This window comes from Silene latifolia, chromosome 9, assembly GCF_048544455.1.
Source record: "Silene latifolia isolate original U9 population chromosome 9, ASM4854445v1, whole genome shotgun sequence".
Taxonomy (NCBI): Eukaryota; Viridiplantae; Streptophyta; class Magnoliopsida; order Caryophyllales; family Caryophyllaceae; genus Silene; species Silene latifolia.
Window position 1 is genome coordinate 53,678,562 of NC_133534.1, and position 21,546 is coordinate 53,700,107.

Genomic DNA, 21,546 nt, shown 5'->3' on the forward strand with positions numbered 1-21,546 from the left:
CTAGAATTTTCGAGATAACTTTATACACACACCCCACCATACTAATTGGCCGGAAATCAGATAACTCAACCGCACACTCAACTTTCGGGATTAGAGTGATCCACGTAATATTGAGTTCGGGTGGGCAACGTTCCTCCTCAAAAAACCGCCGAACAGCTAGAATGAACTCATCCCCAATTGTACTCCAGTGATGCTTGATAAAGTGAAAATTGAACCCATCAAAGCCTGGAGCTTTCGCGCTATTACAACTCCAAACCGCAGCTTTAATCTCTTCATCCATCGGTATTGACTCAATCCAAACACGTTGCTCCTCAGATAAAGAAGCAAAGGGTAGTTCCTCTATCGATTCCACCCCCACACTGTCTTTCCTATATAGCCTTTTAAAATACTTCACCACTTCCTTTCTGATGCGTTTTGGTTCAGTAAACGTCCTATTCCCCACCTTTAGAGCGCCTATAAAATTTCGCCGTTGTCTTACGGATGCCATGACATGAAAATAGCGCGTGTTCCTATCTTTAAGTTTCAGATTTTGGACGCGCGAAACTTGTCGCCAATACCTCTCTTTCCTAGTGAGCCAAAGTTGAAGAGAAGAAAATAAGGCATTCCTACGGGCTATGAGCACCTCATCACCATGGAAATTCTCCAACTCTTTATCTACCAAATCCAATTGAGCAACCAGCTTGTTAACACGGGTATTAATATCACCAAACTTTTCCTTATTCCACTTTTGAATCGGCCCCACTAGTGCCCCCAGCTTTCTATGGATAGGTAAGTGCCCACTAATACTCCACTCCTTCTGTATTAACTCCTTAAAACCTCTGCAATTACTCCAAGCATCCAAACATCTGAACGGCCTCTTCCCCATCAAGGCTTTGTCACACTCAACAAGTAGCGGGTAATGGTCAGACACCTGTTTAGGTAGAGGCCATAACTTCGAATTGGGGAAGACTTGCAACCAAGAGCCATTGACAAAAGCTTTGTCAATTTGACTTGCAGCCCGACAATTTGACCAAGTGAATTTACGTTCAAGCAGTGGTAACACCAACAACTCCATGTTTTCCACCCAATCTTCAAAAACATCCATACCCACACTTCTATCATCATGATTTAGCCTCTCCCCAGGTTGCAACACTTCGTTGAAGTCTCCAAACACCAATACCGGGTTACTGAATACCCTTCTCATATTAAACAATTCTTCCAATACCTTCCTCCGACCATCAACATTGCAAGGACCATAGACAAGAATAATCGAGCATGGTATTTGCTTGTCCCCAAACTTACCACACACCAGAATCCATCTCTCACCACAAACACCACTAGCATTTTTAAGACTATCAGCATCCCACATAAGAATGAGACCGCCCCCTCTATCAACAGATTTTACCTCCAAGAAATCAACATTTCTATTGCTCCACCAAGACCTCACACTCCTCTCCACAGACGCCTTATGTTTAGTTTCCACCAATCCGCAAACGTGCAACTGTTTGTCCGCAATTAATTTCTTTATAGCCGTAAACTTGCCCCTGCTTCCAATACCCCTGATATTCCACGCTACACACCTCATCACCCTTCCTACACTACAATAATAGTTCTTCACACGATAACAATTCACCACCACCCAGACCCAACAGCCTACCTAAATTTCTGGATTTCACTTCTTCGGCAATACCATCAGTTTCAAAGTCGTCTTCAGACCACTCCTCAATGGGGTCAGCCTGGCTGAGCTCACGTAATTCTTCACTTATACGAAACCCACCACCCTTCTTAGACAACCTCAGGTTAGAGCCCCTCTTGCAATTATTAAGGCAAGCAGAGGGTTTGAAATTTCTTTTGGATTTTCTTGCTTTTAAAATTTTTTGGAACCCAGGTGGAAAGTCATCATCAGAACACGTGAGACTATTTAAGTCTTCAAGGTTTTTCTTGGAACTCCTCTTTCTAGAAATCAACTCTTTCTCCTCATTAAAGTCAAATTGAATATTTCCCACCGCAGTAACTGTTCTCACCGTTCCATATGACTCCTCATCTTCCATTTGGGTTTCCTTCACAACCTCCAAATTACCACCTCCATTCATGTCACACTCCATCCTACATGAACCAGCTGACTTATTACCACCATTCAACTCACACTCCAACCTACATGAATTAGCCAGATTCGGGCTTTTGACCGAAGCAGAATCATCCCATTGATTCCAAGAAAGGCTCTTAAGTGGTACATTCTTCTTGGCACTGTAGACATCCCCATTAGCCCCCTCCCTAACATATACAGACTTTCCTATGCCATGTTCATCAATGGATAGATATAAGACTTCAGCTATATAAGACATGATGTTGGTATCAATCAGTAACCGACAAGTGACAAAACTCTCAGGATTTTCGAAATTTGTGTCGTGGAGGATGCTTGTGCATTTTTGTATTTGGGGGAAGAAGTCAAAGCACAAAACCTATCCCATTTTCTTACTCAGAATATAGGCAATTCATTCTCTAATAGCTGATCAAGTTTCACAGTGGCACATTATTTGATGTCATTTGGGGCTATACAAATACAACTACGTACAAGGTTATGTTATTAATCACCCATTAACCGCAGCGTTCTAACTCGACATCTGTCTGTGAATCATCCAGTTAGCCTTTCTCGTTTTGGCTGCCATGATTATTTGTGTTCCAACTAAAACCCTTTTCTAGAAAATGCGCAGGCGGCCAACCCAAAATTATACACCAAGAAGATATCAAGGCCAACCCTTTTGTATCATCTCTTGAGTCTTGATTGATTGATATGTGCCATTGTGTGAAATCGGCTAGATAAAACTGTCAGGTTTCTGACTGTGACTTGATCTCACCCAACCTGTGATGCAGACTAACAGAATAACTGAATTGTTAGTTTTGGCGCCAAAAGTAGTTACAAAGTTGTTAGATATGAGCTGTCAATTAGTTGGAAATTAGCTGGCATTTGTAATATATAAGCTAATTGCCTTTACTTGTAATTCATTCAATGATTCATTTCCAACAATCTCAATAAAAATCCTCAATCTTTCTCTCATTTCTATCTCTCAAAATCTCTAAATTGTTCAATACATTGTGTACAATCTCCTCGAAGTTCTCCATTATATTCTTAATTGGAGTGATTTCCTGTAGACTGTATCATTGGTATCAGTTTCTTGATCCTTTGATTTAGCTTCCGCAACTTATCAATTCAGTCACATACAAACTGGCACCTGCAACTGAGAAGGTCACTGTTCAGCAGTTGAAGACAGCAATGGAGGGTCGAATATCAACTGTAGAACAACAATTGGAGCAACAATCTTCCATTCTTGGGGAAATTATGAAGTTACTGAAGGAGCAGGAGAAAGGAAAGGGTATTCAGCAGGAACCGGGAAATGGGGATGCAGATTCTTTTCATCCAACTGCTAGAAATCATCTCAGGTTTACCCCAAAACTTGAATTTCCCTCTTTTGATGGTAATAACCCTAGAATTTGGATGAAAAAATGCTTGAAGTATTTTAATCTGTGCAAAATTCCTGAAGAACAACGTGTTGATTTAGCTAGTATGTATATGGTTGGTAGAGCTGAATCTTGGTTCAATAGCTATATTGTTGTGAGACAACATGTAGAATGGCATGATTTTATAGTTGATTTGTGTGCACGATTTAAAGAGGACATTGCTGGTAATGTGGTGGAGGAGTTTAATAAACTTCGTCAAACTGGTTCCATTGATGATTATTTGGATGCCTTTGAAAGTTTGAAGGGGTTAATGATGCAGAAAAACCCTTTATTACCTGAGCAATATTTTCTTGATAGTTTCATTGGAGGGTTGAAACCATCTTTGAAACCATTTGTGAAAGCATTCAAACCTAGAAATCTTGCTGCTGTAGTTGAATATGCAAGATTACAAGAGGAATCTTTAGCTGTAACCAAGTTTATTCCAAAACAACTCACCCAAAATTCTGCCTCATTTACAAAAACTGTACCATTTCAACAATCTTTTGCAAATAGAAATAACAAGGGGTTGTTACCTACTCCACCTTCTCACAATTCACAGCCTTTGCAAAACAATGTTCCTAGACCCACTAAGTTCATTAGTGCAGCTGAGAGGGCAGAGAAGCTTAAGAAGGGAGAATGCTATTTCTGTAGTGAACCATATGACAGAAATCATAATTGCAAGTTTAAGGGCACTCAGATGTTTGCCATTGAAATTGTGGGAGCAGAAGAAGATGAGCAAGAGGATTCTGATATAGTAGAGGAAATAGAGGAGTCAGACTTGGGATATGAAATGGTGGATACTATTCCCTGCATTTCCATGAATGCATTATCAGGGAGTTCAGGTTTTCAGACTATGAGGGTCACGGGGTATGTAGGGAAGAAAGCAATCCATATACTAATTGATTCTGGGAGCACACACAATTTCTTGGCTCAAGAAATGGCTGTCAAATTGGGGTGTAAGCTAGACAGCATTGAACCACATCAGTGACAGTGGCAGATGGGAGTCAGTTTCCTTGCCAACTCATGAGTAAACAATTTTCTTGGCAGTTGCAAAACACTCAATTTGTGACGGATGTGTTGATTATTCCATTAGGAGGTTGTGATATGGTTCTTGGGGTGCAATGGCTAAGTACCCTTGGGACAGTCAGTTGGAACTTCAAGAACTTAAAAATGGAGTTCAAGTATAAGGACAAAAGACATGTGTTGAGAGGTTTGGCACCACAAAAGGTCAAAACAGTTAATCCAACCTCAAAACTCCTAACTAATGTTGCCCACTTGTGTTTATTGCAACTCAGTCCTCGTGAAGGGGAGGAATCACAAATAAATTGTTATGCTCAGGAAGTTCAACAGGACTCCCAACAACCTAAGGAGCTGAGAAATTTACTTCAGCAGTACAAGGACCTCTTTGAAGAGCCTACTAGCTTACCACCTAGTAGGGGGGTGTATGATCACAGGATCCCTTTGATGGAGGGAGCCCAACCTGTAAATATTAGACCTTACAGGTATCCTCTTAAACAGAGGGACACCATTGAAAAGCTGGTCCAAGAGATGTCAGATCAGGGGATTATTCAACCAAGCTGCAGCCCTTTTGCTTCACCAGTAGTTTTGGTAGGCAAGAAAGATGGATCTTGGCGGTTATGTGTTGACTACAGAGAACTTAATAAAAGAACCATCAAAGATAAATTCCCTATACCTGTGGTAGATGAACTCATAGATGAACTAGCTGGATCTCAGGTATTTTCAAAACTAGACCTGAGGGCAGGTTATCATCAATTACGGGTGCATGATGGGGATGTGTTTAAGACTGCTTTTAAGACACATGTGGGTCACTATGAATTTCTAGTCATGCCATTTGGCTTGACAAATGCTCCTGCTTCATTTCAGAATTGGATGAACAATGTATTCAAGCCTTTACTAAGGAAATGTGTGTTGGTTTTCTTTGATGATATATTGGTGTACAGTTCATCAATGGAAGAGCATTGGCAACATTTAGCAGAAGTGTTTGAGTTAATGAGGCTAAATAAGTTGTATGCAAAGAGTAGCAAGTGTGCTTTTGCAATTAACAAAGTGGAGTACTTGGGACATTTCATTTCAGGACAAGGTGTAGAAACTGATTCCAGGAAAGTTTTAGCAGTCAGTAATTGGCCTGAACCAAAAACTGTCAAAGAGTTAAGAAGTTTTTTAGGATTGGCAGGGTATTACAGGAAGTTTGTGCAGGGGTATGCAATCATTAGCCAACCACTGACTCAGTTGTTGAGAAAAGGAGAATTCAAGTGGACCCCAGCAGCTGCAACTGCATTCCAACATTTAAAAACTGCCCTTAGCAGTGCCCCTGTTTTGGCTCTTCCAAACTTTGAGAAAACTTTTGTGGTCGAGACTGATGCCTCTAATGGGGGTATAGGAGCTGTTCTGATGCAGGACGGGCATCCATTAGCTTTTATTAGTAAGACTCTTAGCCCAAAATGGCAGAAGCTATCTGTGTATGAGAAGGAGTTATTGGCAATAGTTTTTTCTGTCCAAAAGTGGGAACAATATTTGACAGGCCAGAGGTTTTTGATTAAAACTGATCAAAAAAACCTCAAGTGGCTATTACAACAAAAGATTTCCACACCATTCCAGCAACTTTGGTTGTCCAAATTGATGGGATTTGATTATGAGATTCAGTATAGGGCAGGAAAAGAAAATTTAGCTGCTGACGCTTTGTCAAGAGTATCAGGAAGTGAGCTGATGTGTTTAGCTTTGTCAGATGTTCACTCTGACCTACCAGAGTTGATTCAAAAAAGTTATGACCTTGATCCATTTCTTAGTAATCTCAAAGAGCAACTACAGATTGATCCCTTCTCTGTTGTTCATTATCAGCTGATTAATGGATTGATTCAGAAAAAAAATAGGATTGTTGTTGGTCCTGACATGGCATTAAGAGACAAAATTCTGGAGTGGCTTCACAGTGCACCTCAAAGTGGACACTCAGGACGAGATGCAACTACTCGGAGGGTAAAAGCCTTGTTTGTATGGAAGGGAATGACTAAGGACATAAGTCACTTTGTTAGGCATTGTGTCACTTGTCAAGCCAACAAGTATGATCATTCAGCATATCCTGGTTTGTTACAACCTTTGCCTATACCTTCTGAGGTCTGGCTTGATATTTCTATGGATTTCATTACTGGGTTGCCGAAGTCTCAAGGGAGAGAAGTTATTTTTGTGGTAGTGGATAGGATGAGCAAGTATGCCCACTTTATGGCTCTAGCTCATCCCTTTTCAGCAATTGAAGTGGCTCAAGCTTACCTAGACAATGTGTTCAAGTTGCATGGTTGGCCTAGGAGTATAGTGAGTGATAGAGATGCAATTTTTACAAGCCAATTTTGGCAAGCTCTATTCCAGCTTCAAGGCTCTGAACTACTGTTGTCATCTGCTTATCATCCTCAAACAGATGGTCAGACAGAAGTAGTAAACAGGTGCATTGAATCGTACTTGAGGTGTATGTGTAGTGAGAAACCTAAGGAGTGGTTGATGTGGTTGCCTTTAGCTGAGTGGTGGTACAACACTACTTTCCATTCAGCTATCCATCTAACTCCTTATGAAGCAGTTTATAATCAGCCTCCCCCTATCCATCTCCCTTACTTACCAGGGGAGTCTCCTGTGGAGAGTGTAGACAGGACAATGCAAAGAAGAGAAACCATGTTAGCTATGTTGAAGGGACATTTGGCAAAAGCTCAACACAGAATGAAGGTACAGGCTGACAAGGGAAGATCAGAAAGAGTTTTCAGCATTGGAGATTGGGTATGGCTGAAACTTCAACCTTACAGGCAAGGGACAGTGGCCAGTAGGCTTAACATGAAACTTGCACCAAAGTACTATGGTCCATTTCAAGTGGAAGATTTAGTAGGGAAAGTTGCTTATAAGTTGATTCTCCCTTCTGATGCTAAAGTACATAGGGTGTTTCATGTGTCCCAACTGAAAGCTTTCAGGGGTGTTTTACCTAATGCACCGCATATTCCGGATTGGATGCAAGGACTGTCAAGTGAGACTGTCATTAAACCAGAAGCTATTTTAGAAAGAAGGATTGTTAAAAGGCAGAATCGGGCTTCAGTCCAGTATCTCGTTCATTGGGAAGGGTTTCCTGTGCATGATACGACGTGGGAGTTTGCTGAAGTGTTGGAACAACAATTTCCTGAAATTGTTCAAAAGCTTACTGAGACTTGAGGACAAGTCTCTTTTGAAGGAAGGAGATATGATGCAGACTAACAGAATAACTGAATTGTTAGTTTTGGCGCCAAAAGTAGTTACAAAGTTGTTAGATATGAGCTGTCAATTAGTTGGAAATTAGCTGGCATTTGTAATATATAAGCTAATTGCCTTTACTTGTAATTCATTCAATGATTCATTTCCAACAATCTCAATAAAAATCCTCAATCTTTCTCTCATTTCTATCTCTCAAAATCTCTAAATTGTTCAATACATTGTGTACAATCTCCTCGAAGTTCTCCATTATATTCTTAATTGGAGTGATTTCCTGTAGACTGTATCAACCTGCCTGAGATACATACATATCGGACCCAAATGACCCATATGTCAGGTTATTTATGAGTTATTTCTGAGCCAGCTGTGTCTCCCATACTAGCGACTCATGCTTCTGCCTAATTTCCTGTTCTTGCTAGTCTTGGTCCAAGTTGCGGAATTTGTATGGTGCTAAAAATCATAGTAGTATTTGTTGTCATCCAGTCGATTATTTGTTGCGGAATCCAAGAGGTTGCCAAGTAGGTTGAGCTCTTGTACACCAGAAAACCTTCAGTAGGTTAATGGCCATACTCCATAGCGGTCTTTTAGTATCAATACTTGTCAACTTTGTATTATTTTGTGGTGATTGTTTCTTGTCAATTTTGTGAGTACATTTTTGTGGTGATTGTTGAATTATTCTCGACTAATGACTTGTTTGTTTCTCTGCGTTTTGTTCTTTAAATTATTTTTGAAAGCTTGTTCAATAAACTCCTATACCGATACTTTATGGAATGAACTTCTAGGAATATATTCGAAGAAATTCGATAAACTAATTGCAGGATTGTTAAATTGAAGAACACAATCGAGCAGAAAGTTTTATTAATGGAAAGCTTAATTGTTACAAGCTTAACAGAAATTATAGAGAGAATTTGTGAAAGAAAGATTACAAAACTGAATGAATACAATCAATGACTTAGAGGCCTATTTATAGTTATTGAGGAGAGTCCTTAACAACTAATTCTAACTAACCGACTTAAGAATTCTGCTAGAAGAATTCTGTTAGACGCCAGCTAAGCAGTTTGTTAGAGGAGTTGGTTAGGCTCATGACAATCCACCCCCCTTAAATTTCAGCTTGTCCTCAAGCTAGATTTAGATTGAATTGAGGAAATCTTTTCGCAATATCATCATAGGGTTCCCAAGTAGCATCAGTAACATCACCATTAGACCACTGAATTAGAACATAGACCACCACTACTACACAACCCTTGCATTTATGACGCTTTTTTGAGCATTTTTTGACGCTTTAAAGCGTCAATATTTTGTTTATTGACGCTTTCAAAAAGCGTCAATTTTTGGGGCGTCGTTATTTTTTGACGCTGTTTTTTGTCAACAAATATGACGCTTTTAAGCGTTTTTATGGACTATTGACGCTTTTAATTGTCAACAAAGTTGACGCTTTTAAGCGTCTTCAGTGACTATTGACGTTTTTTTTGTCAATAAATTTGACGCTTTTAAACGTCTTCATGGACTTTTGACGCTTTTAATTGTCAATAATTTTGACGCTTGTAAGCGTCTTCATTGATTATTGACTCTTTTATTTGTCGACAAATTTGACGCTTTTAAGCGTCTTCAGCGACTATTGATGCTTTTATGTGTCACTCGATGAGACAAAATTAGGCGTCAACTATTTATATATTGACACTTCTTATATCACGATATAATTTTGGCTTTTTGATTACCTGATAAAATCATAGAGAATAATTAAATAGACCTATCTATAAGTAGTATAGTACTACTAGCTATTACTAAATCATGAAAAAACATAATGCAATATATATAAAATGAAGTAAGTACCCACGTACTTTTATAAATAAGCATACGCTTGATGCATATATCGTCTCCGTCACAAATACTAGCATTGATGATTTAACTAATATAAACTAGTACGTACTTTATAGTACGACAGAATCAATAATATCAAAAGAGATCCGGACGATAGTAAAATCCTACATATAGTTGTCCAAAAAAATCGTAAAATATGCTACACAACTAGCTAGACAAGGACACTTAGTAGTTTGAATGTCGTAGGGGCTTCAATCATGTACGCACAATGTCAAAGGGACTTCAATCAACATATGAAGGCGCATCTTCAATCAACATATGAAGGCGCATCGTCACCATCTGATGAATCTGAAACCTATAATGGGCAAAAAAATGGAGTTAGAAGTAAGTCGTATATGGGTGAAGGTAATGAAAGGAGAACAAGAAAGGGGAACAAGAAAGGGAGAATGAGAGGCAGAGAAAGAAAGGAAAAACATGAAACTGAAGGCCAGGATGCAGGATTGAAAGGCAGAGATCGACGGTGGGGAGTGTAATGGAAAAATGAAAAAAAATTGTAATTCAGGCAATGAGTAGAATTTTGGATGTTTAAGGTGTCAAAATTAAATAAATGGCAGCCCGTACATTATACATAGAAGCTAATGACTTACCGTTAAACTACCACCATCACCTCTTACCACCGTGGTTCAGCCCGGAAGCAATCAATCATACCCTTATCCCCTGCTTCTCACACCTTCTCAGCCAAATGATGCAGTGATCTTGGAGCTATATAACCACACCATTAAAATCATCTTAAACATCCATCTTGGATACTTTAGCAATTTTGTAGAAATCAAAGCATTGATTGGCCCACCTGTGAGTGGAACAAAATTAAACAGGGTACTCGTACCATAGCAATTACCCCGCGACAAGGAAGCACTAAACACAGGGAAGATTGACAGTGGGGAGTGAAATTGAAAAAGAGAGCACTAACCACACAATTATTCAGTTCTTGTAGCTTCTGAAGGGACGCTCGAGCACAATTCTTTCTTACATCTTCCTCTGAAAATATGAAGTTGCTGGACAGATCCCAGAGTTCTAGAACTCCTTATTCATGCAACGTTACATACTTAACTCCAGCAAGGATCGGATTCTTTGCTGCAAATTTCAAGAAGCACGACATTAATAACCTAAATACCAGCCGATGCTTAATAATGTGAACAACAGTTCACCTAAACAGAAGTTTAGCATCGGTAAATTCTTTTTTAGCATAGTTTCTATTTTCCAATGAAACAACATTGTAAGAAAAAATGGACCAGTCACTATTTCATAGCCTCAAATTAACTATATGAACTACAACTTGGTTCCATTAAACAATAATATTTTTAAAAACTAATGCTTCACGCTCTTTGCCATAAAAGTATTCGAACAGAGAATAGTAGAACTACGAAAAAAGCTACGAAAAAAGTTATCCTAATACATAGGACATTGAGTAATGATAATAATGCTAAAACATCAGTTATCATATTTTGCCCTTACCCTACTTGTGCAGTTTTTAAATCTAGTTCATGATTCTGCTCTTTAGTCTCTGCCCTTTCCCATTATCGTATATTTCCTCCGTCTCAATTATAAAAGACCAACGAATAGAAAAGGTATGGTTTAAATAATAGGAAAAGAGGAAAAGCAACTTTGCACATGTGGAGAAAAAACTTGTACATCATAAAGCAATAACATAAAGCTTGTTTCAAAAAGCATGATGAGGTACGATTGTTGAACTAGTTAGCCATAAACCAAGTATGGAGTACTGGTTACTCGTGTGACGCTAGCAGTCTCTCAGGTCTACGCTTCTTTATATTGCGAATTTGTAATATTAACAAGTGTTTTGCAGACTCCTATTATGCAGGGTATTAATTAATACACAACCCCACTATACTGGAAGCATGTATAAAATGATTTCCACAAATCCCAGTATAAAATTACGCCGACAATCAAATTATGAATTGCTACTAATATAACATACAGAGAAAATAGACACAAAACATAAACCTAGAAAAATTATTATGCCTTGAACCGAACATGATGAGTGTTTAATTTAAGGATTATTTTATATGAATAATTCAAACTACTGTCCATCTTCTCATATTAATCCGAATTTTAATTTAACTCAAAATAAACCGTACTTTTATTACCCTTGTCTCAGACTACACTTAAGCTATTTTTCACCTGTAAAACCCGGTAAACCAACAGGGTGATCTCATATTTTATTAAGCCTACTTTCTTCTTCCTCCGATAGCCCTCCTTTATCAAGACCACCACCACTCTACCACCCTTAACCTAGCTCACCACTAACTACCTCCAAGGTCCAACTACTCTTCAAATTACTGTGATTATTTATTATTTCCATCACATTTCTAATTCTCATCATCAATTCCTCAATAACTGAATCTGGCATTCTACTCAACCTTCTTCACTTTTACTCTTCAAACTTTCTTTCTTCTAAGTCAAATTCCTCTTTTTCCGACCATTAAAATTAGGTTGGAATTACTTATACAAACCCTCCTCCTTTCATTGTTACTTCACTTTAATGTTCAAAGTTTCAATATTTCTGGTGAAATATCCTCAACAATCTATCAATTAAACAATTCATCTTCTCAGTTTGAAGCAAAATTTCAATATTTCCTCCCTAATCTCTGTTATGGATAAAAAATACTATTTATTACTCCTGACGTGGCATCATATTATTGGCAGAAAAAAGTGACAAAGGAGTGGCCACGTGGAACGTAACGATTGGTAGAAGGGGGGAGAGAAGGATCGCTGAGGTGGCGCATTGTGGACCACAAGATCAAATAACAACAAACACAAATTGGGCCAAGGAAAATCCCACGTACGGAAGAAAGGAAAAGATTGGGCTTTGACCTTTTCAAGTAACTACTACCTATTTTCATGGTAACCATCCAAAAATCCAGGAGCAGAGGCAGGAGGAAGTCTACCAACTTTAAACCTATTTTTGAAGACTATATAAAGAAAAGAGAAAAAGCATTCAAGGCATTCGAACTGCAGCAAGATCAACACAACACCTCTCAAAATTCCCGTCTACTCTTGGCGATAATTCACTAGCTAAAATTATTCTTGTATTTCCTTACTTAGGCATATTATTATCGATCATAGTGCAAATTTGGTGGGATTCCGACTCCCCCCGCGGTTGTTCCCACACCGGGTTTTCCGCGTCACCAAAAATCCTCCGTGTCATTCTTTTCATTCGTCTTTATTTCGTTATTCCTGTCGTTGCATTTAAACCGTAATTGGCATTAGATTAATCACTATCACTCACATAAAATATTCATAACCGGTAAATTTTTACCAAAACAGTTTGGCGCGGCATAGTGATCATTTTCTATAACCAAACCTCGCAAGACCGAATTAGCCGTCACCATGTCTGGAACCAGCCAGAATCCTTCCAGCAGCCAGAGCATGTCAGCCCTGTCTTCTGGAGCAGGACTTACTTCTGCATCCGCAGGATCAGTCAGTGCATCCCCAGCGTCCAGCCAGACGATCCATGTCAGCATGTCGACCAGAGCCATGCCCCAGCCTCAGAAACCACCACAGATTCCAAAGGCAATAGGTGCATCCAGTCAGTCCAAATCCAGTAGGGAAAGCAGCCCCAGCAGAAGTGAAGCCGTATCCAGAAGCCAGACCCAGGAAGGCTCAGGCGCAGAAGTTCTCCGAAGTAGAGGATCTCCAGCGCTTGATCCGCAGGTGATGATTCAGGGGATGGACACTCTGCGTCGGGCCGTTGAGGATCTGAGGAAGGACAACCAGAACCTGATTGCACATATCGTAACAGCAGTCCAGCCTAAACCAGCATCAGCACCAGAGGCTCCGACCAGAACCAGCGGTGGAGGATCGGGTCGATTAATTCCATCAGAACTAGTCACCAGACTAGACCTAGCAGGAATAGCACCCAGCGAACCAATTGAGCCCAGAGGATTGGGATGCATATCATTTGATAACCCACCCAGTCTGCAGCAGACAACAGGTAACGCTTTGTTTAGCACCCCATCAGGTTCTGACCTTCCACCCTTTTCAGGTACCCCCGCACACCAGACACCAGGATGGCAATCTGGACCTGTCCTCAATGCAGCAATTCCATCCTGCAACCAGTTCACCAGTGGAGCCTGGATCGGAGGATTACAGCAGACACCAGGATGGCAGCCTGGATCCATAATCAGTGCAACACCAGTAACCAGTCACCCAGCACCAGGCCAATTTTCTGGAGCACCCTGGCTAGGAGGTATACCTGTTGGTTCCTTTCCGCCTGTTTCTAATCCTCTTGCAGGAGCAGGTAATTCGTTGGAGCAGCAATACCAGGAGCTGAGAGAGCTGATGTATAGGATACCAGGCATAGCCCATCCGCTGGAGAAAGCATCCAGAGACAGCTACGCAGACTCACCTTTCGTGGATGATATAGCCCTAATCGGTGTTCCTAAAGGATGTGTGCCGCCAGCTATGACACTCTACGACGGAACCACAGATCCACTTGACCATTTCAACCACTACAAACAGAAAATGATGGTGATAACCGCAACTGGATCTCTAAAGGAAGCTTGTATGTGCAAGGGTTTCGGATCAACACTGTCAGGAGCAGCCCTGCAGTGGTTCGTCGGTCTACCTAATGAAAGCATATCCAGCTTCGCCGACCTAGTCAATGCCTTCAACCAACAGTTCGCCAGCAGCAGAAAGCTAGAGAAGCAGACCAGTGACCTCTACCGGATAGTGCAAGGGTTTGAGGAATCTACCCGTGATTACTTGAACCGGTTCAACAAGGCAAGGTGTCAATTCCGAAGTGCGATATAGCAACCGCTATACAAGCCTTCCGCCGAGGACTTCACCAGGATTCACAGTTGTACAAGGACCTAACCATGCATCCATGCACTACCTTTGAGGAGGTACAATCGAAGGAAATTGCTGTCATGAGGCTGGAAGAAGACTCTGCACCCGTAAGAGGCACTTATGATTCAGACCCAGTATCCAGAAAGGCTCCAATAGAAAAGAAGAGCGAAAGACCCAAACCCTACAGCAGGAGCGTGAATAAAGTTTCTGGAAATTCTGAAGGAAAGGGCGAAGCAGATCTGCCTCCGAAAGTAAGTGAGTATGGTTTCACTACCAATCTTGCAGGACTATTCAAAGCCCTGAAGGAGCTGGGACGCAGAGTCAGGTGGCGAAAACTTTCAGAAGTAAACCCCAGCAGTAGAGACACAGGCAAGAAGTGTGAATTCCACGGCAGCAACACCCACAACACCGATGAATGCCACTCCCTCAGAAAGGAAGTCAAATTCCACTATGACCAAGGAAACCTGGATCACCTCCTACCCAGAAACACAACCAGAGTAAATTCAGCGGATCAGGTTCTGCCATCCCCTCCTCCTCATTGCTCTAGAACTGTGAATGTTATTACAGGTGGATCGGAGCGTGTGGGCTGACCTATTCAGCAGCTAAGAGGCACGCAACCAGGACTAAAGGAGACAGACCAGAAAGCTCCTGCAGGGTTAACCACCAGAATCTGCCGTCAGTCACCTTTGACGAAACAGACGCAGGATCTGCTCCAGAACAGCACCACGATGCCCTAATCATCACGCTTCCCATAGGAAATTGCAAGGTGAAAAAGATCCTGGTGGATACCGGGAGCTCCGTCAACTTGATCATGATGGAAACACTCAAAGCAATGGGATTCACCGAGAAAGATCTGGCAAAGAAGGCAATTCCCTTGGTTGGTTTCAGTGGCGAAACAAAGCACTCCCTAGGAGAAATCATCATCCCAACCTACGCCGGGGGTGTAAACAAACAGGTAAGGTATCTGGTTATTGATGGGCCCTCTACTTACAATGTGATCCTTGGCAGGCCCTGGATCCACGAGATGAAATCAATTCCCTCAAAGTACCACCAATGCCTGAAGTTTCCAACACCTTGGGGGGTGCAAGAGATACGTGGGGACCAGGAAGAAGCTAAGGATTGCTACTAGGTGGCTCTGAAACCAACAACCGGTTCGCCCGCATAGCAATTACAGAGCCAGCGCATCCAGGACGAGTACATTGAGCCTCAGCAGGTAGAGCTTGACGAAGTCATCCTGGACGCTTATTTGCATCCGTAACGAATCGTTCTCATTGGATCGAATGTACAGGTAAAATTCGTGAAGAACTCGTTCGGTTATTGAGAACTAACATAGACTGCTTTGCTTGGTCACATGATGATATGATAGGGATAGACCCAAGTGTGATAACTCACAAGCTAAGTGTGGGTCCAAGCTATAAACCCTGCGTGTAAAAGAAGAAAATTTGCTTCGAAAGAAACCAGGTCATAAACCAAGAAGTAGATAACCTGCTCGCTGCAGGAAAGATTCGTGAAGTAAAGTATCCAGAGTGGTTGTCTAATGTGGTGGTGGTTCCAAAGAAGAATGGCAAGTGGAGGGTCTGCGTCGATTTCACGGATTTAAATAAAGCTTGCTCAAAGGATCCATTCCCTCTACCACATATAGACGCCATGGTGGATGCTACTGCGGGCCACAAGATGTTGACATTTCTGGATGCCTGGAGCGGATATAACCAGATAAAGATGCACCCCAGTGATCAGGAAAAGACAGCATTCAGATCCGAAAGAGGTATCTATTGTTATAATGTCATGCCTTTTGGACTGAAAAATGCAGGATCTACCTATCAGAGGCTGGTAAACATGATGTTTAAAGAGCAAATAGCCCGAACTATGGAAGTATACATAGACGATATGGTCGTCAAATCAAAGCAGGCTTCACAGCACCACCAGCACCTGGCAGAAACTTTCAATACCCTTAGGAAATACCAGATGAAGCTGAATCCTACGAAGTATACCTTCGCAGTATCCAGTGGAAAGTTCCTGGGGTACATGGTGACCCAGAGGGGGATAGAGGCCAACACCGAACAAATCAAAGCAATTCTGCAGCTGGAGTCACCGCAGAAACCGATAGACGTCCGTACCGATCGGAAGAGTGGCGGCCTTAAAATGATTCATATCCAGATCCTCGGACAGATGCAGGCTATTCTATGATATACTCAGAAAAAGCCAAAGATTTGAGTAAACGGATGATCACGAGAAAGCATTTCAGGAGCTGAAGCGTTATCTTAGCACCCCACCTCTCCTGTCGAAACCAGAGTCAGGAGAACCACTGTTCTCGATCGGTCACGAACACGATCGGTGCGGTGCTAGTACGAGTACGAGAGGAAGGATCACAAAGCATCCAAAGATACTACATCGTAAGTCTCTCGCTTCCGGCAGAGGCCAGGTACACGTCACTAGAAAAACTTGTCCTTGCACTAGTTACTGCATCCTATAAATTGCGTCCCTACTTCGAGTCTCATACAATTTCTGTGATAACTAATTATCCCCTTAAAACTATCATGAGAAAACCAGAATTGTCAGGAAGAATGGCTAAATGGTCCGTGCATTTTAGCGGGTACGATTTGAAGTTTGAACCCCGTACGACCATAAAGTCTCGACTCGCGGACTTTGTGTCGACGCCCAAAGACTCGACCCAGGCCGAACAGGACATCCTGAATCTGGAAGAAGACAAAGGAGAGCAAGTATGGGAGCTACATGTGGACGGAGCCTCCAACGCCAAAGGAGCAGGAGTAGGACTGGTCCTCAAATCACCCCAGGGAGACCTCATAGTCCAGGCCGTACGATGTGAATTCAAAGCCACAAACAACGAAGCAGAATATGAGGCACTAATCATGGGCCTGAAGCTGGCTCTGGATCTGAAAATCAGACACCTTCAGGTTTACAGTGATTCTAAGCTTATAGTTAACCATGTTAATGACTGCTATGAGGCCAGAGATCCCAAGATGATGGCATATCTAGACGTAGCAAAGGAGCTGAAAATCAGATTTGTCACATTCAACATCAAGCAAATCCCCAGGGAGCAGAATGCATAAGTAGACGCACTAGCCACCCTGGGGGCAACCTTCAAGACAGGAACTATCTCCACAATACCAATTGTCCACGTGCTGGAGCCAGCAACACTAAAATCTCAGCAGGAAGCAAAAAAGGTGTGCAGCACCAGCAGTGAAGAAAATACTCCAGACTGGAGGAAACCCTACCTAGACTGGTTGCAGAATAATGTCCTACCAGCAGATAAAAAGGAGGAAATCCCTCGCTGGACCCTACCTCAGATGTCTGGACCGGGAAGAGTCTCAGGCTGTTTTGCATGCTCTCCACAGTGGAGAATGCGGAAATCATGCAGGGGGCAGGAGCCTGTCCAACAAGGCACTGAGGCAGGGATACTTCTGGCCCACAATGCGCAAGGATGCCATGGAGTTCGCAAAAAAATGCGACGCTTGTCAGAGGCACGCCCACGTTAGCCACCAGCCTGCAGAGCCTCTGCACCAGGTTATCTCACCATGGCCCTTCATGAAGTGGGGAATGGACATAGTGGGACCATTACCCTGAGCACCAGGAAACAAAGTCTATATGCTCGCCATGACGGATTACTTCTCCAAATGGATAGAGGCAGAATTATTCTCCCAGGTTACAGAAACCCAGATGATATCTTTCATTAAACGCAATATCATATGCAGGTTTGGCATTCCATCTGAGATTATATGTGATAATGGGTCCCAATTCATTGGAAATAAGACATAAGCTTTTTGTGCTAGGTGGAATATCTCGTTGCAGAAGTCTACTCCTAGGAACCCCCAATACAACGGACAAGCTGAATCCAGCAACAAGATTATCATTGAAAACTTGAAAAAGAAGCTAGAAGAGATTGGGGGCAAATTGGCAGAAGAGCTACCTCTGGTTCTCTGGGCTGACAAAACCACACCAAAGGTTGCAACGGGACAAACCCCCTTCAGCCTGGTGTTCGGAGCAGAAGCAGTCATCCCATCTGAAGTTAGAGTCCCAACCCACAGATATGGATGCATAACAGAAGATCGAAGTCAGGTGGAAATGGCAAGCAATCTGGACACGATAGATGAACTCAGAACCAGCGCTCGAATCAGGATGGCTTCCTACCGACAGACTGTGGCTAGAAGCTACAACAAGAACGTAAAAGTAAGAACTCTGCAGGTGGGAGATCTGGTCCTGAGGAAAGTCTTCCAGAATACCAAGAACCAGCAAGCAGGAAAATTCGCCTACAACTGGGAGGGACCATACCAAGTAGAGAGCACAGTTGGAAATGGAGCTTACCGACTTATGACTTTGGAAGGGCAAATGGTTCCCAGATCCTGGAATATCACCCACTTGAAAAAATACTTCACTTAAGTCGCCAACATGGTCAACAACGGGGTACTCAGCCTACCAGATACAGCTTAGCCAGATTCTAGATATTGCCTTACATATTTTCTTGCTCTGAATATTTTTCTGTCTCTAAGTATTTTGATGTCTCCAAATATTTTTCTACCTCTAAAATATTTTCCTACTTCTAAAGTATTTCCCTATTCCTAAATATTTTCTTTCTGGATCTGAATACCCTCTAATTCTGAACGTTTTCTGGTTCTAAAATAGCCTTGTTCGTATCTTAATTCTAACAAATTTTAAGTTGTAAAACCACTAAATTTTAAGTTGTAAAACCACTTTGAATGATTTAAATATAGAACTCCTTTTATTTTTTCAAATAAGCCAAGTAAATAAAATGCAAACTAACATAGCAGAGCCTGTATTCATTACAGAAAGCGTGTGTCCGTGGCTAAGCACGTACAATCGGGACAACCAGCCTCCCGCGATGCATTAGCACCCACGCAAGCCTGGCTCCTCTGGACGAGTGGGCATACTAGACCCCTTAGCCAGCAATCTAACAGCGATGGCCAAACAAACGACGTGCATGCACAAATCAAAGCACCAGAAACGGTACGACACAAAGAGATAACCACTAGAAAATACTTAAGTTGCAAAAGCAAAGTACGTCTTGCACCAGAACCAGACCAAAATACATAAACTGTTCAAAATAAAGATGTTATGCCCCGTAGGGCCAAAAACTAAGTAAGCATGGCAAAAGTCTTTCAGGTGCAGGGAAAAACTAATCTATGTTAATATGCTCCACAGCTTCAGAAGCAGCTGTCTGAGTGTCAGGAGCGGGAGAATTCACCTCATCCTCAGCACCTGGATCATCAACGGAAGCAGCACCAGGTTCCACTAAGCCAGCCAGCACATCCAGATTCAGACCATCAGGGAAAGCAGCAGCAAGCTTCCCCTCTTCAGCTCCTAAGTCCCAGGCCAAATGCTCTCCCTTCTGGAACGTCTTTATACACTTGATCATCGTTTCCAAGGCAGCATAGGACAGAGCATTCACCACCCTTAACCTAGCTCACCACTAACTACCTCCAAGGTCCAACTACTCTTCAAATTACTGTGATTATTTATTATTTCCATCACATTTCTAATTCTCATCATCAATTCCTCAATAACTGAATCTGGCATTCTACTCAACCTTCTTCACTTTTACTCTTCAAACTTTCTTTCTTCTAAGTCAAATTCCTTTTTTTCCGACCATTAAAATTAGGTTGGAATTACTTATACAAACCCTCCTCCTTTCATTGTTACTTCACTTTAATGTTCAAAGTTTCAATATTTCTGGTGAAATATCCTCAACAATCTATTAATTAAACAATTCATCTTCTCAGTTGGAAGCAAAATTTCAATATTTCCTCCCTAATCTCTGTTATGGATAAAAAATACTATTTATCACTCCTGACGTGGCATCATATTATTGGCAGAAAAAAGTGACAAAGGAGTGGCCACATGGAACGTAACGATTGGTAGAAGGGGGGAGAGAAGGATCGCTGAGGTGGCGCATTGTGGACCACAAGATCAAATAACAACAAACACAAATTGGGCCAAGGAAAATCCCACGTACGGAAGAAAGGAAAAGATTGGGCTTTGACCTTTTCAAGTAACTACTACCTATTTTCATGGTAACCATCCAAAAATCCAGGAGCAGAGGCAGGAGGAAGTCTACCAACTTTAAACCTATTTTTGAAGACTATATAAAGCAAAGAGAAAAAGCATTCAAGGCATTCGAACTGCAGCAAGATCAACACAACACCTCTCAAAATTCCCGTCTACTCTTGGCGATAATTCACTATCTAAAATTAATCTTGTATTTCCTTAGTTGGGCATATTATTCTCGATCATAGTGCAAATTTGGTGGGATTTCGACTCCCCCCGCGGTTGTTCCCACACCGGGTTTTCCGCGTCACCAAAAATCCTCCGTGTCATTCTTTTCATTCGTCTTTATTTCGTTATTCCTGTCGTTGCATTTAAACCGTAATTGGCATTAGATTAACCACTATCACTCACATAAAATATTCATAACCGGTAAATTTTTACCAAAACAATCTCAGCACTAATTTCCTTTACAGAACAATCTCATAACAGATTCTTCAGTTTAAATCTATTCAAATTCTTGATTTTAGCAGGAATCACATTGATTTTAAAATTCCAGAAAGCATTGAGTTGATGGGTTGATGATCTAAAGGTTTGTTGTGCATTTTGTGGTTGTTCAGATGTGGTCACTACAACAAATTGTCACTTGCGCCACGAATTATGCCACGTGAATATATAATTCGTGGCTAAAATCTGCTGAGCCACGGGAAAAATTTATTCATTATTTTGGAAAAAATTTTATGCCACGGGATGACTTTTCCTATGGCAAAAAGTCACTTGCGCCGCGAAATAGGCTACACCCGTGGCAAATAATCATTTTAGCCACGAACTATGTCACACCCGTGACGAAATTTTAATTAGCCATGAATTGTTCCGTGGCAAAAAAAAATTTAGCCACGAACTAACAAACTCCCGTGGCGAGTATCTTTTCCGACTTAAATTAAGATATTTTCATGTTAAGGCAAACCTATAATCTAAAAGAAATTTAATCATATATAAATAATATGAAAATGCATTTAAATATAAAATTTTGCAAACACTTTGATTAATTTAGTTAATATTTTTTTATTGTTTTACTTTAATAAGATTTTAAAATTTTATAAACTTATATGCAAGCAAAGAAAA

The 21,546-nt window shown here is 41.3% G+C and overlaps 2 protein-coding genes and 1 long non-coding RNA gene across 3 annotated transcripts; 2 read left to right on the plus strand and 1 right to left on the minus strand.

Moving 5' to 3' along the window:
• Positions 1–9,590: 9,590 nt before the first annotated feature.
• Positions 9,591–10,660, minus strand: LOC141602693 (uncharacterized). Its single transcript, XR_012524616.1, has 3 exons — positions 10,508–10,660; positions 10,185–10,299; positions 9,591–9,892 (listed from the first exon to the last, which is right to left on the minus strand). It is a non-coding gene; the product is annotated as an uncharacterized LOC141602693 (long non-coding RNA).
• A 6,280-nt stretch (positions 10,661–16,940) lies between these two features.
• Positions 16,941–17,474, plus strand: LOC141601042 (uncharacterized). Its single transcript, XM_074421303.1, has one exon. The coding sequence runs from the start codon at positions 16,941–16,943 to the stop codon at positions 17,472–17,474; it is 534 nt and encodes a 177-aa protein (XP_074277404.1).
• A 361-nt stretch (positions 17,475–17,835) lies between these two features.
• Positions 17,836–18,801, plus strand: LOC141601043 (uncharacterized). The gene is made up of 2 exons (XM_074421304.1): positions 17,836–17,928; positions 18,292–18,801. The coding sequence occupies exons 1-2, from the start codon at positions 17,836–17,838 to the stop codon at positions 18,799–18,801; spliced, it is 603 nt and encodes a 200-aa protein (XP_074277405.1).
• Positions 18,802–21,546: the final 2,745 nt, after the last annotated feature.